The following is a 16,948-nucleotide window of genomic DNA, read 5'->3' on the forward strand; positions in this document are numbered from 1 at the left end:
TAGTTCTTGACGGAAAATCTCAAACTCTACGTGGCAGGGGGGTGGGGAGTCTCCTATCATGAGGCTAGTCTTCAGGTGTGTTCTTAGTCTGTTTCTAAGTTCCTGCATGAGCAGTCACCCCTACCTGAAGCCCTGATGTCTTCCTATGCAGCCCACGCTGCTTGGGGCTTGCGTGTGCGCGTGTATCCAAAAACGGTCTATTACGAGCTTCTAAAAGAAGGGAGTGCAACCTCCTGCACAGACGGTGGGAAAGATCCAAGTTTCACAGCCTCATCGCAGCCTTTAGCGACGAGAAGCAGGAAAGAAAGACCCTGTGCAGAATGACTGCGACACAACCCCCTACATTTCAGTGGACTGGTGAGCTTCTTGGAACTACCAAATAATGGTGTCATATGTTTTTTCAAAGTTTCTGGAAGGGGTGGGGAAAAAAATGTTCCTTTTTCTGAAAAGCAACAGAAATCACATCTTCTGAACTTTATTCTTTAACGTTCCACATGATTCAGAAAGTGCTCCAATCATCACGGCGTCCAGCAGATTCTGGTGAACATCTCTGCCATAAACGGACGTCCAGCAACAGCCTAAGTATCTTTTTTTTTTAAGATGATGACAACAAAGTCACTTCTGACATTCCCTGGTACTCTCTCTCCGATCTGGGTCCAGATAGTCTATGCCGGTGGTGGACTGACATGTTTATCTTCAAGACAAAAACAGGCATGAGACTCTGGAGCTCTAGCAACGCCCTTGGCCCTGAAGGTCTCACAAGCTGGCCCGGGCTACCGTATTTCACGTACTCCTGACTCATGGGCCCTGTGGTGAATGTGAAAGTCCTGCTGGAAGTCAGGCCTCAGGAGTACTTCTTATATGCTCAGCACGAGGTCCGGGGCTGTCCAGGATACAAATATAAATATACCCGACAGGAGAAGCGTCTCTTCTGGGGAGTGATGAAAACTTTCACCCGTGGAACAATGAAGGATTACAGACAGTATGCAATCAAGTGCTAACTCATGGAGAGATGCACTGAGGAGCGCGACAGCGCTTTAGGGATTCAGGGATCTCACAAAGGGAGAGAAGAGTTTTGAATCACAGTTGCCGTTTCAGCAGCCTCTCTCTCAGTGAGGAGGACAGAACCAGCTACCTTTGGAACCGCTGCCTGGTGCACGTGGACTCTCCCTTTCAGGAAGAGACGGGAATCTTTGGTTTGATACGGATGAGCGCAGTCCTAGATTTCTACAGCTTTGGTAGGCTACCAGTACCTGGTCAGAACTTACCATATCTATGTAATTAGTTTGAGCAGCAGGTCTCCATGTAGTTTGTTCGAACTGTCCCTCTTTTTTGAGAAGTAAGGTTCAGCAAGATGCTGGCCAAGTAGGGTTTGCGTGTGCCAAGCAGGTTTTGGACATCAGTGTTATTTTCACAGACACGATCTCAGTCTTTCAATTATATGGTGTGGTTGTGGAGAGTCCAAGAGTGCCTTAGAGGTACCCTCATTACTGAAAGCCTCTATGTTTTCCTGTGTGTGTGCTTCTGTCCTGTGTGGAAGTAGCATGTGAATTACATCCCGAGTTGAGTATTTCCCTACAGGGGCTTTGGAAGAACTACCGGCCCACAGACTAGACAAAGACAGAACATTGCTGATGTAGCTGTAAGGATCCTTGAGTGTGATTTTCTTTATAACCTGTTTAGGCTTTTTTTTTCCCCTCCATGGGCACAAATATCTGAAATCATTCTAGAAATGAAAGGGGGAAATGGCTTGACAAACGCTTTACACACAGCTTTTCAGGAATGCTCCGAACGCGTCAAGGGAGGCCGGGCTGTACTCAGAGGCTCGCTCCCTGGTGTGAATTCTGTGATGCAGGGTGAGGGTTGAGCTCCGGGTGAAGGCCTTGCCACACTTTGTGCACTTATAGGGCTTTTCTCGGGTGTGAATTCTCCGGTGCAAAATAAGGTATGAGTTTCGGTTGAAAGCTTTTCCACACTCACTACATTCGTAGGGTTTTTCCCCTGTGTGGATTCTCTGATGCTTAGTGAGGTCTGAGCTCTGGCTGAAGGCCTTCCCACACTCGTTACATTCATAGGGTTTCTCCCCAGAGTGGATTCGCTGATGCAGAATGAGATTTGAACTGTGACTGAAGGCTTTGCCACACTCGTTACATTCATGAGGCTTCTCTCCTGTGTGGATGCGCTGATGCAGGACGAGGTTTGAGTTAAGACTGAAGGCTTTCCCACACTCACTACATTCATAGGGCTTCTCTCCAGTGTGGATTATTTTATGGCGAATAAGGCTTGAACTCCGTGTGAAGCATTTTCCACATTCGTCACATCTGTGGGACTTGGTTCCTGTGGGAACCTCCTCGGTGGTGGTGAAGTTGGAGCTCAGGCTGAAGCTTCTCCCCAGACCCTTCCCCTTTTCCCTCGGGCCTCGCTCTCCTGTGCTGGGTTTTTTCTCCTTGACTGTAGCTGGCCCTGAGTCTCTCTTTTCTTTTCCAGCTTTCTCCTCAGGGTTTCTCTGCTGCCTTTCTACCACTCTGCTCTGCTGTTCACGCTTTTCTCCGACATCTTTCTGGAATTTTCCTGCAGTCTCCCCATGTGATGCTGAGTCTTCTGCACTTTCAGCCTTTGAGGTGGACTCCTCATTCTCACTCCTGTTTTCACAACCTGACACAATAGACAGAAAATACAAATAGCACCTTCTTCTCTTGAATATATAGGTTACTCAAGTGACATTTTTCCAGGAAGCCTCTACATACCTGTAAAATGACCTCACAGTACCAATTGTAGACAGAATAGTAGAAAAATGGAAAAAAACATAGGGACAACAAGGAGAAGCGGGAAATGTGAGGGCAGGCAAAGAGTGGGAAGGACAATGCAGGGAGTGTGCAGAAGCTGGGAACAAGCAGAAGGAACAGGCCAGGCGAGAAAGGAAGGGAAAGGGTGAGGCATTAAGGAACATAAGAGGCCACAAAGCATCGTTCTGTAATTGGTCACCCAGTAATTAATTTGAAAGAATCAATACCATTAAAAAAAAAGTTTCAGTTTTAACTTGGTATTTATGAAACTAAAAAGAATCTGGCAGGTGATGTGGACTTCGGACACATGAAACAGTTTTTCTCTACCAGGGAGAAGAAAGGTGATGTGCTCAGGTAACAGGGCTGAGGGAGAGAAGCTGGTTGGGGCATCAGTAAATGTAACTGAAACTTTCACTGACAGATGATTGAGAATCCCTAAGAACAAAGAAAGTGAAAACATGTCTGGAGATGGCTCACAAAGGATGTAATATAAGAAAACAAGATTTTACAAATACAGAGCTGATCTCTGATTTTGGCAACCTACAAAAACTGGAATATATTTTTATTGCGGACTGCTATATTCTGTGTGGCACTCTGTTTTTAAGCAGAGACTAAAAACTGTTCAGCACAGAAACACTATTTTATATGTTTATATTTGAGTGGGGAAAAAAACCAAACTAATCTAAATCTTCTTCATTTATTTGGCATTAAGAAACCTTTCCAAGTGGGTGTGCACTACCTCAACACAACCACCGAAGGAGCTGAATATCTAGCCCCTGACTTTAGTGACGAAACTGCCATAAATACTGACCCGATCATAAGGAAAATGAAACTGGTCTATTCTTTTGAATTCCAAGCCTGGGTCCTTGATGATCTGGATGGTTCCTTATGTTTTAAGTTAGCAACAGGTGGGTACTACCCAGCTCACAAACACAGATCAGTATTTTGGCTTAATTTTCACCTTGTCCAAAGAGCAAGTATTAAGAAATAAACCCCAGCTAACCCTATGGTTCAAAACAAAACTTGAAGTTTCTCTAGTAACATCCTCTCTTCCTAGTTTCCCTTCATTCACACTCCCCTTGCTCTCCCCAGGCAGAAGTCTCAGGAAGTGGGCTTTCCCTGTGACAGGACTGATTTGACAGTTTCCTACAGTGAAGTCTCCCAGGGGTTGAGACCTAACAGAGACAAATGAGATTGTCAGCTGCGTCACCTTGTCTTATCTGGTTGATGCCTCTGAGAACTTCATTGTTCTTACTACACACTCAGGAGCCAGAGCTCTTCACAGAAGATCACCATTAGGTTTGGAACCTAGGAAACCTGACCCTGAGGGAGGGACAGGCATAAGGTCATGGAATTACACATACAGAGTTTTGGTGGAGCAGCGCTCATAGGATGCAAGACCAAAAACCCGTGGAAGGATGCCTGGTGGGTTCAGGAACAGGTCCCAGGTTAGGATGAAACTGACGGTCAGTGTTCACCTGGCCCTCTACACTAAAAAATATAGACACTCCCCAACCCCAACAAAAGCACCTCAATTTTAACCACAGGAAATGAAGCAGAATCCTCACTGGTGACTGAGTAGTTGAAGAGGTAGGGAATCAGAACACAAGAGTTACTTCTGTTTTCAAAAGACTCCCTAGAGGTAAAACTACCTAGACCTAAGGAATCCACGTGGCGTCAGGAAGTCCCAGCGCCAGGCTTTGCGATGAACTAAACAGTGTTCTCCTTCTCCATCTGGTCTGAACAAAGGAGCTCGGTAGTCTAACACATCAGAGATCCCACAGCTACTGGAAAAAGAAGCAGTACACTCTTATCACAAGTAATCCTGCACCCGTCTTACCCTGGGAAATCACGTTCCCATAATTCTCCTGCCTGGCGTCCCTATTGAGATTCCTCCGAGCCAGGTTCTGACATCCCCATTCCTCCAGGATGAGGGACACGGCCATGTCCTCGATCTTCACCATTGCCTGAAATAACACGAGATCCCCACACTCAGTCCCCCCAAAGGGACAGTCCCACTGCCCGAACCTGCAGTCAGGGACGGAGGTGACTGTAAACCTACAGGATGCTGGGAAGAAAAGGCAGCCGCGCCAGGCTCCAGTGGACCCTTGGGGAGTGGGGCTATTCTGTGGGCCCAGGCTTCAACAGCCAATGTCTTGGGAGAAGACTGCCAGAAGAGCCCCAGCAAGAGGCAGATGGCAGGGACTCAGGAGGGCAGAGGGGCCCACAGCTCACCTGGGAATCTGCCGAGAACAATGCAGATGCCATCGCCTGGTCTCTGGGAGCCCCCTCGGGATGAGGGGCAGGAACGTGGGTGGCAGGGAGAGCTGAAGGAGGAGAAAGGAGCTGTGAGTGAAGCCAGCTCTGCTCTGGGTCCCCCTCGAAGAAGGGCCCAGGGCACCCTCTTTCCTGCACTACTGTGCCTGATGTTCAACGAGGAACTACAGAACGGATAATTACAGGGACTGTAAGAAGGCCAGCATAAGCTGTGTCTTCCCAAGACCTCTATTCTTGAGCAGGAGGAACAAGGAGTCACAGAAAGTGAAATAGAGGCCCCAAGAGGGTAAGTGACTTGCCTAACGTCCCCTGCTGAGAGGGCAGAGCCAGAACCAGAACCAGAGCCAGGCTCTTGTTCCCAGCCACAGAAGCGGGCGACACTCAGCTCTTGAGTCAGGTCTGGCTCATAATTGAACCTTCTCCAGTCTAAGGAACGTGTACTAGGACTTCAGATTCCCATCCAGTTGTGAAAAATTAAGTCTGAAAAATCTTTAGCAGTAACGTCTCGAAACAGAGAAGGAATGGGCTCTTCTTAGTTTCAAGTTCCTGCCGACTTTTGTCCCTCTACTTTTCTCCCTCACCTGACCAGTGTTTGGATAAAACGTACACAGGGTCTGAATGCTGATGAGATATTTCCAAGTGTATAAAGGCATGGGTTGATGATACTCTTCTAATAAAAGACATATTCAATATAGGATCACACTAACTGTAATGTATAAGAAAAACTGGAAAATTCTTAGGAGACTGCAAAATCAAAACCTTCCCTTGCCAAGTAATGTTAGATTTGGAAATGTTACTGTTAAACAGATGATGTTACTGTATGGCAAAGATATTAGAAAAACCATTCTGAAACAAAATTACTAAAAGCTACAGCAAAGTGTGCAAAAAGATCAAGTACCTAGCACTCCAACCTTACAAGAGTGAGGAAACACCCATCGAAGATGATCAGCACAGAGAGGAAACTAAGAATAAACGCATATTTACTATGTAACAACTACACATTCCAGGATTTCTAAAGCTGTTACTCTGGTGATCTGAAGCCCTAATCTGGCATTTAAAACCATGAATATCCTTTTCCATTTCCTGATTTCAACCCCTAGGAGGAAATAATAGGCTGGGGTGGACAGTGATGGACTAAACATCACAGCGTACTGGCTGGTTCGCGGGGGTTCTCCAGCTTATGAGCTGGCTGTCCTCCAGAGCAGGCCGATGAGAATGCTCCCTCAGCATTATACGCCCACCCTGCACGTCACCACAAACAGACACGCTGGGTAAGGATTATGCGTTTATCAGCTCTTGAACAATCATTCTTTTAGCATGATATTATTATTTACTGATAGTCTATGTACCTACTTTGGTTTTAAAAGTGGATAAAATACATTAATATTTCCCTCAAGGGAAAAAAACTAATTTTTATTTATATGACTCTGAAATGATTTTTTTTGCCTCATGTTCCTCAACCAAAACATTTTTTCCATCCTTTTCCCATTCTTTGGAATTTCTGAAAATAACCTAGAAAAAGAGTGATGTTATACAGTATTCATACATTTTAAAGAAAATGAGTGTATTTATTCTTGGGCTGTGCTGTGCGGCATAGAGGGTCCAGCTCCCCTCAGCACGCACTGAGCAGTACAGTGGAAGCACTGCGGTCGAAACACGGAGTCTCAACCCCTGGACCACCAGGGAGTCCCAAATAAAATCAATTTTAAAATGATACTTTTACAGATAATTTATGACATACCAGAGTGCTGGATATATATCATCTCTTCTGAGGACTTTCCTGTCAAAAAAAAGTCTGCTAGATATCCAGAATGCTAACAATTCAATAAATAATCTAATGTCCACTCAAGTTTATTATGCACATTCCACTTAACTCCTCAGTAACATTATTTAACTCATGAAATTGGTCTGTAGGTTATGTTTCCTCTGAATTGTAGTAGTAATGGCAACAGAAACAAACACGCTTCTCTACTACAGGCATCAACAACACAGACACATCTGACTGGTGTGTCCCCGCTTCACACCCCCGTGAAACCTGGCTTCTTACCTCGAGGTTGTAACAGACGGGGTTTCCGAGATGAATGTTTGAAATGGGACTGGGTGGGCTCATGAGGAAGGTCAAAGCTCGAGGACTCCTGCACTGGATCCAGAGGTACCATCCCCCTTGCGAGCATCTCAGGCCCATGAACTTGACCTGGGACCTGAGGACAAACAGGTTGGGCTTGTGGGTAAATTACTTTTTAAACAGGAATTTAGACAAACAAAAAGACAGTAAGTATGCCAGTGGCTGGGAGAGGGCCAGGGCCAGAATACTTTTTTAACAGCCAAGGGGAGTGGGATCAAAGTACCACAAAGACTATAAATACAAGCTTTAAATCAGTAACTCTCTCTTTGCTCCAGTCTCAAAGTCCACGTGCTGCTCACACATCACAGGCGTCACCTCGCCTCACCTGCTGTCCTGACAAATCCAGCTCCAGATCCTCCAGCAGGGTCACGGCCTCCTCCCCGCTGTCGGGACGGTACTCCTGCAGCCAGGCCTGGAGCTCCCGGGGCAGGATGGAGAGGAACTGCTCGAGCACCAGCAGCTCCAGGATCTGCTCCTTGGTGTGGATCTCCGGCCGCAGCCACTGGTGGCAAAGTTCCTTCAGTCGACTCAGGGCCTCTCGAGGCCCGAAAGTGTTCTGGTAACAGAAGTGCCTGAAGCGCTGGCGGAAGACCTCCGGGTCGGGCGGGGGAGACTCCTGCAGGCTGGCGTCCTGCCCCCACATGTGCTCCTCCTCATCCTCCTCTTCCACCTTCACTATCACGATACCGTCCTTCTCCTGGGCAGCCTGCGGGGACAGACCTGTGGCTTCCCTCGACTCAGCAGTCATCATTCAGGCTCAGGGACCTGACTTAATCCGAACAGGGTTTGTGCTCTTGTGCTCTCCTTTCTGTCCTGTGAGATGTCTGGTATCTGTTTCTGTACTATTTCTGAAGAGTTAAAAAAAAATTACTGGTACCTTTATGGAAAGTGATACTTTGCCGTTAATACTTCATACAAGGCTACACAACCAAGCATTAAAAACGCCTCTGAATAGTAAAGGAAAAAAAAGCCCCCAGTACCAACTGTTTTCACTGTCACTTTGTAGATATTAAGGTTTTGCAAGCAAACCCCCAAATGGCGAATTCTACCCTCAGGGTGTCTGCTGGAGTCCAAGCACTTTCCTTCCAGGGGGAAGGCAGGTTATGACGTCATGTGTTTACACACTCAGCCTGGTGAGAGCTGAGAGAGGGGTGCCAGGCAGTGGCTTGCAGCGGCACACGTACAAGCTCCCAGGACAATGCGGAGCACCCTCTTACAGATGACGTGACTGTGGCGTGGGTGACTTCCGCCGTGTGCTCAGGAGCAACCTACCTAGTGGAGCCAACACTCAAGCCAGATCTGAAGGCCTGGACTTGTAACCCACCATTCAGATATTTCTATGTCTTTTATGGGTGCCTAGGTCAGTACAAAATGATCCACTTTGAATAAGGAAAATATCAGAACGTCTATTTATATTTTAAAAGAGAGAGAAAATAGACTACATTTAATGTACAAATGGATACTAACAAGCTCACTCAGTCTAAATGCTGAACATGCTCACAAGGGACAGTATGGGGGGCGGTGCAGGGGCAAAACGGGTCAAATGACCCAAACTTCCTGTTATAAAATAAGTCAGTCCTGGGGATGGAGTCACAGCGTGGTGACTCTAGTTAACACTGTGCTGCATATTTGAAAGCTGTTGAAAGAAGTTCTTAAAAATGTTCTTCAAATGAAAAAAATGTAACTATGGTGACAGATGTTATCCGGACTTATTGGGATCACTTGGCAATATACAGAAACACTGAATCATTATGTATCTTGAAACTAACCTTATGCTATATATCAACTACATCTTAGAAAAGAACAAGCAGCTTTAGAGATTCTTGCAGAGAAACTACGAGAAGGGGAGACCCTACGAAGGCAAACACATACAAACAAGAAAATGGAGCGGCTGAAGCTTCTATCCAGAGCAATTTCTAACTCAGCCAGGCCAGAAGGTGAGAACCAATGTGGATCTAAATCTAACAAGAAGCCAACCGACAAATGAAAAAGTAAAAAAAAAGAAAGTATGAGGAAGGAATTATTAGTGGGTTGTTACATAATTTTAACCACTAAAACTGATACTCAGCATCCTTGAAACTCCTTATTGTCTACACATTTTAAAAACTTGGAAATACTCCCTAATTTGTTTAAGAACTTCCAAATGAGGATTTTTAGTGGGTCTTGAGCCTGTTTGTTAAAATTATAAAACATCTTTTGATTAGTTTGTAAGAACAAGCGATATAAGAGCATGGAAAAATGGAGATGTAGAAGCTGAATTTCAAGAACAAAAACTGAAGAGGGTTGGTGGACAGGAGCAATCACGAGTTACTAAGCAGACGCAAAAATGTATTTCTTTCATCTGAATTGACAAACCTTTGTGAGGCATCGTTTTCACCTCTTACAGCCATCAAAATAAAGCACCAACTTCAAGTTTTAGAGACAGCATCCGACTGTATCAAAATGAGATAAGCCAATAGTTTTAAACTAACAAAACATTTTTAATTACATGACTTTCACTAAAAAATTATTAGTAATTTTGGTGGAAAACGGATCACATACATTTAAAGCAGAAGATTATTTGAGAAAAGCACAACTTACTGTATTTTTTTAAATTATATAAAACGCTGGTATAATAATTTATGTATGTAGCTTTTGTAAACAGTTTTTACTGACAGGATCGTGTGACTGGAAAAGTTTGGAGAAGACTGTACTAAACAAAGATTATGATTTTAATCTGAGGTTTATAACAGGATTCATTTTTCTTTCTTTGGTCCCTAATAAAATACAGAAATCGTTATTAAAATAGCAGCTTATAATTACAATAAAGAACATTACATTCAAAAAGCCCTGCTGCATAAATATTAAAAGAATGTGGGAATTAAGTCATTTCTCCAATACTTTAAACTGGTAAAAGTCCTGTTGTAAACCATCTTCTAAAAAGCACGAGAATTCCAAAAGAACAGCTACTTCTGCTTCACTGACTGTGCTAAAGCCTTTGACTGTGTGGATCACAACAAACTGTGGAAAATTTTTAAAGAGATGGGAATACCAGACCATCTTACCTGCCTTCTGAGAAATCTGAACGCAGGCCAAGAAGCAACGGTTAGAACTGGACATGAACAACAAACTGGTTCCAAACTGGGAAAGGAGTACATCAAGGCTTTATACTGTCACCCTGCTTATTTAACTTCTATGCAGAGTACATCATGAGAAACATTGGGCTGGATGAAGCACAAGCTGGAATCAAGATTGCCGGGAGAAATATCAACAACCTCAGATATGCAGATGACATCACCCTTATGGCAGAAAGTGAAGAGGAACTAAAGAGCCTCTCGATGAAAGTGAAAGAGAGTGAAAAAGCTGGTTTAAAACTCAACATTCAGAAAACTAAGATCATGGCATCCAGTCTCATCACTTGGAAACAATGGAAGCCGTGAGAAACTTTATTTTCTTGGGCTCCAAAATCACTGCAGATGGTGACTGCAGCCATGAAATTAAAAGACACTTGCTCCCTGGAAGGAAGTGAAGTGTAAGTCGCTCAGTCATGTCTGACTCTTTGCGACCCCATGGACTGTACAGTCCATGGGATTCTCTAGGCTAGAATACTGGTGTGGGTAGCCTTTCCCTTCTCCAGGGGATCTTCCCAACCCAGGGATCCAACCCAGGTCTCCTGCATTGCAGGCGGATTCTTTACCAGCTGAGCGACAAGGGAAGTCCTTGGAAGGAAAGCCAGCACCAACTTAGACAGTATATTAAAAAGCAGAGACATTACTTTACTGACAAAGATCCATCTAGTTAAAGATACAGTTTTTCCAGTAGTCATGTATGGATGTGAGAGTTGGACTGTGAAGAAAGCTGAGTGCCGAAGAATTGATGCTTTTGAACTGTGGCGTTGGAGAAGATTCTTGAGAGTCCCTTGGACAGCAAGGAGATCCAACCAGTCCATCTAAAGGAAATCAGTTCTGAAAATTCACTGGAAGGACTGATGCTGAAGCTGAAACTCCAATACTCTGGCCACCTGATGCGAAGAACTGACTCATTTGAAAAGACCCTGATGCTGGGAAAGATTGAAGGCAGGAGGAGAAGGGGACAACAGAGGATGAGATGGTTGGATGGCATCACCGACTCAATGGACACGAGTCTGGGCAAGCTCCGGGAGTTGGTGATGGACAGGGAAGCCTGGCATGCTGCAGTCCATGGGGTCACAAAAGTCGGACACAACTGAGCGACTGAACTGAACTGATCCATTCCTTCAGACTTGTTTTGCACTCCACCCCCTTGCTGGGGAAATATATTTTGTTTTTCAACTTCAGAGCAACTTTACCTAGAAAAATCCTTCATTACAAGTATTCAATTTCTTAAGCATTTCTGAAGATTAATCATACGCAAGGGCTTCCCAGGTGGCATTGTGGTAGAGAATCCGCCTGCCAATGCAGGAGATTCAGGTTTGATCCCTGGGTCAGGAAGATCCCTCGGAAAAGAAATGGCAACCCACTCCAAAATTCTTGCCTGGGAAATCCTATGGACAGAGGAGCCTGGAGGGCTACAGTCCACAAGGTCGCAAAAGAGTCAGACACGACTTAGTGGCTAAAACAACACAAATACACATGGTGTCACCCTAGACTGAGGGGAATAAAAAGATGAGAAGTGGGGTGCCAGTTTTTACACAAATCATTACAGTACAGAACAGATGTTCCAACAGTTCTAAGCAGGTTCCACGTGCTGGGGCAGCCCCGAGGGGTACCTGACAGCTGACAAGGCAGCTTCCAGGAAAACGGCCCCGTGGAGCTGGAGTATCGGAAGAGCCAGGACCTGAACAGGAAGAGGCAGCAGGCAGGGACTCCAAGAGACCACTCTTTTGGCTGGCTTTCTCTCAGCTGGGAGGCTAAATAACTCCTGTAAGGCTGGGTCTCCTTCATTTCATTCGGGAAAGTGGAAAAAAAAGAGTATCTTTTCCAGCCATGCCTCCCACCATCCCAATATCCAGGCTCCACATCTCGTGCAGACACTAGGGCCTCAGCCCCACCCAGTCTGTCTTGCTTCCATTTCTCCCTGTTCCAACATGAACAACATACCAAGGTCAACTTAGTATTGCCAAAGTCTGCTGCTGGTCACTCCCTCCTTCCCCAGTTACTCTCAGGGAATCCTTGAATCTACTGACTTAGCATTCAAACAACACACTCCACTGGACTCTCCACTTCCATTACTTTTCTCGTAGTAGTAGTGATCCCCTCTATTTCAGCCTATTCGGCCCATTAACGTTCCCATTAACATAATACCCATTAACTTGGGGTGTGACTTTGCATCTTTACTCCTTTGCTAGGACAAATCTCCCACCTTTATCCACCTCAACTGGTCAAATTTTCACTCACCTTCAAGATGTACACCGTTTCCTGACATTCCAGATTAAAGATATCTTCCTCCTCTGAATACTCCTGGGACTTCGTCAGGCATGTCTACTCTCCTTGTCTTACCATTACCTGAGTTTCTATCACCGCTTCCCAACTAAACATAAGGCCCCTCGAGGACAAGGACTTTTGTTCCCTTTTCTTCTAAAGAATTGGGCAGACCTTAATTCTGTTTAATTGAAGAGAAGAAATAAGAACAACTTAAACTATTCCAGCTCCCCTTGTCATCTTACTGCCTTCAGTGGCAACTAGGCATCAGCTTTCGTCTCTGATTCCTCTCCCCTTATGTAAGTACACTCATCTCCAAGCCCAGGGACATGCAATTCTTTGCTCATACTTATTTTTCTATCTAGTTCTGTGAAGAATGGCTGCTTCTCTTTGGTGCCCTGCCTTCATTTTCTGCCTCCCCTTCACAATTCATCTCCCACCTTGCTCTCAGATTCTTCTTCCTAAAACTCCATAGAGCCGTGCAATCCAATAGCCCCCAGCACCTGGTCCCAGCTTCCCCATCAAGCTTCATTTCCCATCAGGTTCTTCCCCTTCCCTGCATGAACCTTTTCCATCCAGCAAAATGACTCTACTCAGTATTTCTTAACTGTCTTATATTTTGACTGTCGTCCTTTTCTCACATCATAATGTCTGGGATTTCCCTCCCAGTCTTCTCTGCCTTTTCAAATCCTCCTTATCCTTTAGAGCTAAGCTGAAATGCCACTTGCCCCTCATCTGTTCAAGAAACCTCTAGCAGACATAATAGTAAGAACCAATGTTAACTGGTCTATGGACCAGGCATTTCACACAACACTTTTAGGAGGTAGGTACAATTGTGGTCACAATGTATAACAATGAAACTAAGGTTGACAGATGTTAAGTAACACCCAAGGTCACAGAGCAATTAAATGGTTAAGTCAGGATTTGAAATGAGTTCTGTGAGACTCAGTTCAGGTTCCACCAATCACACCAAACACTTAAGCAATGGGATTAACCCTGTTATAGTGAAAGCAGCACAAGCTGGAACACCTGAACCCTAGTCTCCTGCGATGAGTAAGTTACGTGTCCCTGGGTGAGTTATTTAACCTCTCTGACACCCAGTATCTTTATCTGTCAAACGGGGGGTAGGGTAGGATCAGAGGAGCAGAAAACTACCTCTGGGGTCCCTTTGAGTTGCAAACCATTCTGGCACACTATCTGATATAGATAAGATTACCCCCAGTAACTGGGTCTCACCGAAGGTAAATACAAAAGATTTTCTTACAAAAAAGGCCTGGAGTTACAAGCTCAGTTTATTTCAGAGGCTATTTTCTAAACAGGCCAGTATCTCTTCCAGGGTATAGTTTTGACATTTTAAACAAACTGGCCCCCCCCCCCTCATTTTTGAGAAGAGCTATGAAATGTTTAAAAACATGAAAAAGATACCTTTAAAAGATAACTAGGTATCCTGAGAATTCCAAAAGAATACTGATACTCACAATAAAAAGGAAAGATTTAACATAACACTCATCTGTATTTAGATACAGTATAAAGTTAGCAAAAATTTAAATGCTTAAATCAAGCAGAGAATCAGCAAAAGCCTAAGGTATTAATTAGTGAGCCTCCCTGTTTGTATTTTAAGATTGGTGAAAACAGCCTGAAATAATGAACAAGAATTGTGCATATTAATTCAGAGACAATACAAACTTGGAGAAACATTCTGGGGCAAATTATCATGGTTCCCTAAGTAATAAAGCTATTTCTCCACATGTGGCTGGCAAATACAGTAACAGGGCTTTGTTGACTGGTTACAATGAATCCTCCACAATTCAATTCAACAAGTATTTATTGACCACCTCCAATCCGCCTAGCAATGGCCTGTACAATAAATGCTTTCTTTGGTCCCAGGCCATGTAACAGCCACTCTCTATAGTGAAAGTATCTTATTGTATACTGGAGGCACTGTAGGAAGGGGAGGGCAGGGGGCAGTGTCAGGCTTAACTGTAGCTGAATTTTTCAATTACACTGACTAAAGCAAATAATCTCAAAGTTGGAGGGGCCTTTGGAGAAAACCTAATCTGATGGATGACAGCACTGAGAGTTGGCAGAAGTGTCCTGTCTTATCCAAGGTCACTCAGTTAATCAGTCTCCTAATGGTCCCGTGCAATTTCCACAAATTCCTTTCACTCTTCACCCTTCCAAGTCAGGCAGAGTAACTACTCAGTTCACTTCAGTTCAGTCGCTCAGTCGTGTCCGACTCTTTGCGACCCCATGAATCGCAGCACGCCAGGCCTCCCTGTCCATCACCAACTCCCGGAGTTCACTCAGACTCGCGTCCATCGAGTCCGTGATGCCATCCAGCCATCTCATCCTCGGTCGTCCCCTTCTTCTCCTGCCCCCAATCCCTCCCAGCATCAAAGTCTTTTCCAATGAGTCAACTCTTCGCATGAGGTGGCCAAAGTACTACCCAAAAATAAAAAACGCACCTAATCTTCCGGACAGCTCGTTTTCAAAAGCCTTCGAAATATGCCCTAAAGCTGAGAGTGGGACGTACGTATCATCTCTATTAGACCAGAATCACTTCATCCACTCAGACTAGGCTTCAGACGCTCTTTAATCACCGCTCGAGGAACAGGGTGGGGAGAAGCAGGTGATCTGGAAACACGTACTCGGCATCTTGAAACGTGTCCGTTTCTCAGCCTTCCGCATTTTTCACCTGGAGGTAGTTCAAGGACCCCGAAAATTTAAAAAACCTCTCACTGGAATCAAAGCAAATGGCGACTAAGGCAGAGAAGAAAAAAAACCCAACAGGGATCGGTTCGCTCGCGACCCGGTTTTCAAAAACGTCAAGCGAAGACGACGACATTACAGTTGAGGGCCCGGAAGGGGCCCGCAGACAGCCGTTCCCCCGGGTCTCCCAGGTCCCCCTGCCAAGGACAGAGGTCCCCTCCCTGCCTGGGCCCCCGATGGGGCGGGGTCGGCTGCCCCGGGGGACGGCGCTGCCTACTGCCCGGCCTGAGGAGGGGACAGGGGCAGGGACTCGCTGCTCGCGGCGCCCCGGCCGCCAGGAGAGGACCCCGGGTTCGCAGCTGCAGAGCCCACCCCCACGCACACACCCCTGCGGCCCCGCCCGCTCCCTCAGAGGCCGGCCCCAAATCTCACCGTGAGCCCCGGGAGCGGCTGGGGGCGCTGGGCGAGCAAAGGGAGTTGACTCTGGGCCTCAGGCCGGCCGAAGGGCGCCGCGCTCAGCTCCGGGCCCTCCTGACGCCTCGACACAGACACAATGAGTCACAAAGGCCGGAAGTGTGTCAGCACCTCGCCTTCCGGGACTGCGCCGCGCTTCCGGGTCCTCTCTAGGAGGACGGGAGGATTCGACATCTCGGTTTCCCCAATGCTGGACGTGTCCAGAGCCCTGCACGGGTGCAGCCTCCCGCTTTGGGGGTCCCCTCCCGCAGCCTGTGCGCCCCCAAGTTAAGGCTGGGGACGAAAGGATAAACAGACTGTCTAACTCTGACACCAGTCCATCTGATAATTCGATTTCTCCTTTTTCACCTCGGGCAGTCCTTATAGTAATTAGAGTTATTATCAAGCAATAATACTTAGTAACTGTATGTTTGTGGCAGAGGAGCTGAAAGAACGATGTACACAGAGGAGATCAAAGTTAAGCCATGGGTGGCTCAGTTTCACAAAACTATGGTGGTAGTTCCTCTCCAGCCCTGAAGGTGTCTGCCAATTGAGTGGGTGGTATTTTCAAATACTTGGCTTGTGGATAAAGAACGTCTTTCTATGCCCAAGCTAGTCATAAGGTTTTATGTTCTGCTCATGTGACATATGCTATTATAGCAATTTAAAAGAAGTTTTCAGAATAATAACAGGTACTTTTGCCTTCAAGGTGCTTTCACAACCTACAACAATTATGGCCTTCACCTGGCAAGATAAGACAGAAGTAATACTCTACCTGCTGAGCAAGAGCACCCACAGACTTTAATGATTGTGACTTTGCTCTATATTCCAAGGCAAGTTTTGGGGAGAGACTGAACTTAGTAGCTTGGCTGCATGACTCCTATAGTTTGAAGAGTACTTTGAAAAAATATTTGAAAACTCAAAGTCAATTACAGTATCATTAAATGAAAAGTGCAAAATGGAGAAAAGTAATCACCTATAATCCTTCCACCCTAACCCAACTATGATGGATTTATCTCTTTCCTATCTGTTTTCATAAGTCGCTCCAGTCATATCCAACTCTTTTTGACCCTATGGACTGTAGCCCACCAGGCTCTTCTGTCCATGAGATTCTCCAGGCAAGAATACTGGAGTGGGTTGCCATGCCCTCCTTCAGGGGATCTTCCCAACCCAGGGATCGAACCAGTGTCTCTTACATCTCCTGCATTAGCAGATGAGTT

At 45.6% G+C, this 16,948-nt stretch overlaps 1 protein-coding gene across 1 annotated transcript in view; it reads right to left on the bottom strand.

The window, feature by feature from the left end:
* The window catches only part of ZSCAN21 (zinc finger and SCAN domain containing 21), a 31,845-nt gene extending 16,001 nt beyond the window's left edge, over positions 1-15,844 (bottom strand). Inside the window, exons 1-6 of the mRNA XM_018039895.1 lie at positions 15,708-15,844; positions 7,514-8,036; positions 7,111-7,264; positions 5,022-5,113; positions 4,627-4,753; positions 1,837-2,655 (exon numbers count right to left, since the gene is read on the bottom strand). Of these exons, the coding sequence (XP_017895384.1) occupies positions 1,837-2,655; positions 4,627-4,753; positions 5,022-5,113; positions 7,111-7,264; positions 7,514-7,939 (1,618 nt within the window). The 5' untranslated portion in view covers positions 7,940-8,036; positions 15,708-15,844. The remainder of the gene's footprint in view (positions 1-1,836; positions 2,656-4,626; positions 4,754-5,021; positions 5,114-7,110; positions 7,265-7,513; positions 8,037-15,707) is intronic.

Source organism: Capra hircus, chromosome 25 (assembly GCF_001704415.2).
Source record: "Capra hircus breed San Clemente chromosome 25, ASM170441v1, whole genome shotgun sequence".
Classification (NCBI taxonomy): domain Eukaryota; kingdom Metazoa; phylum Chordata; class Mammalia; order Artiodactyla; family Bovidae; genus Capra; species Capra hircus.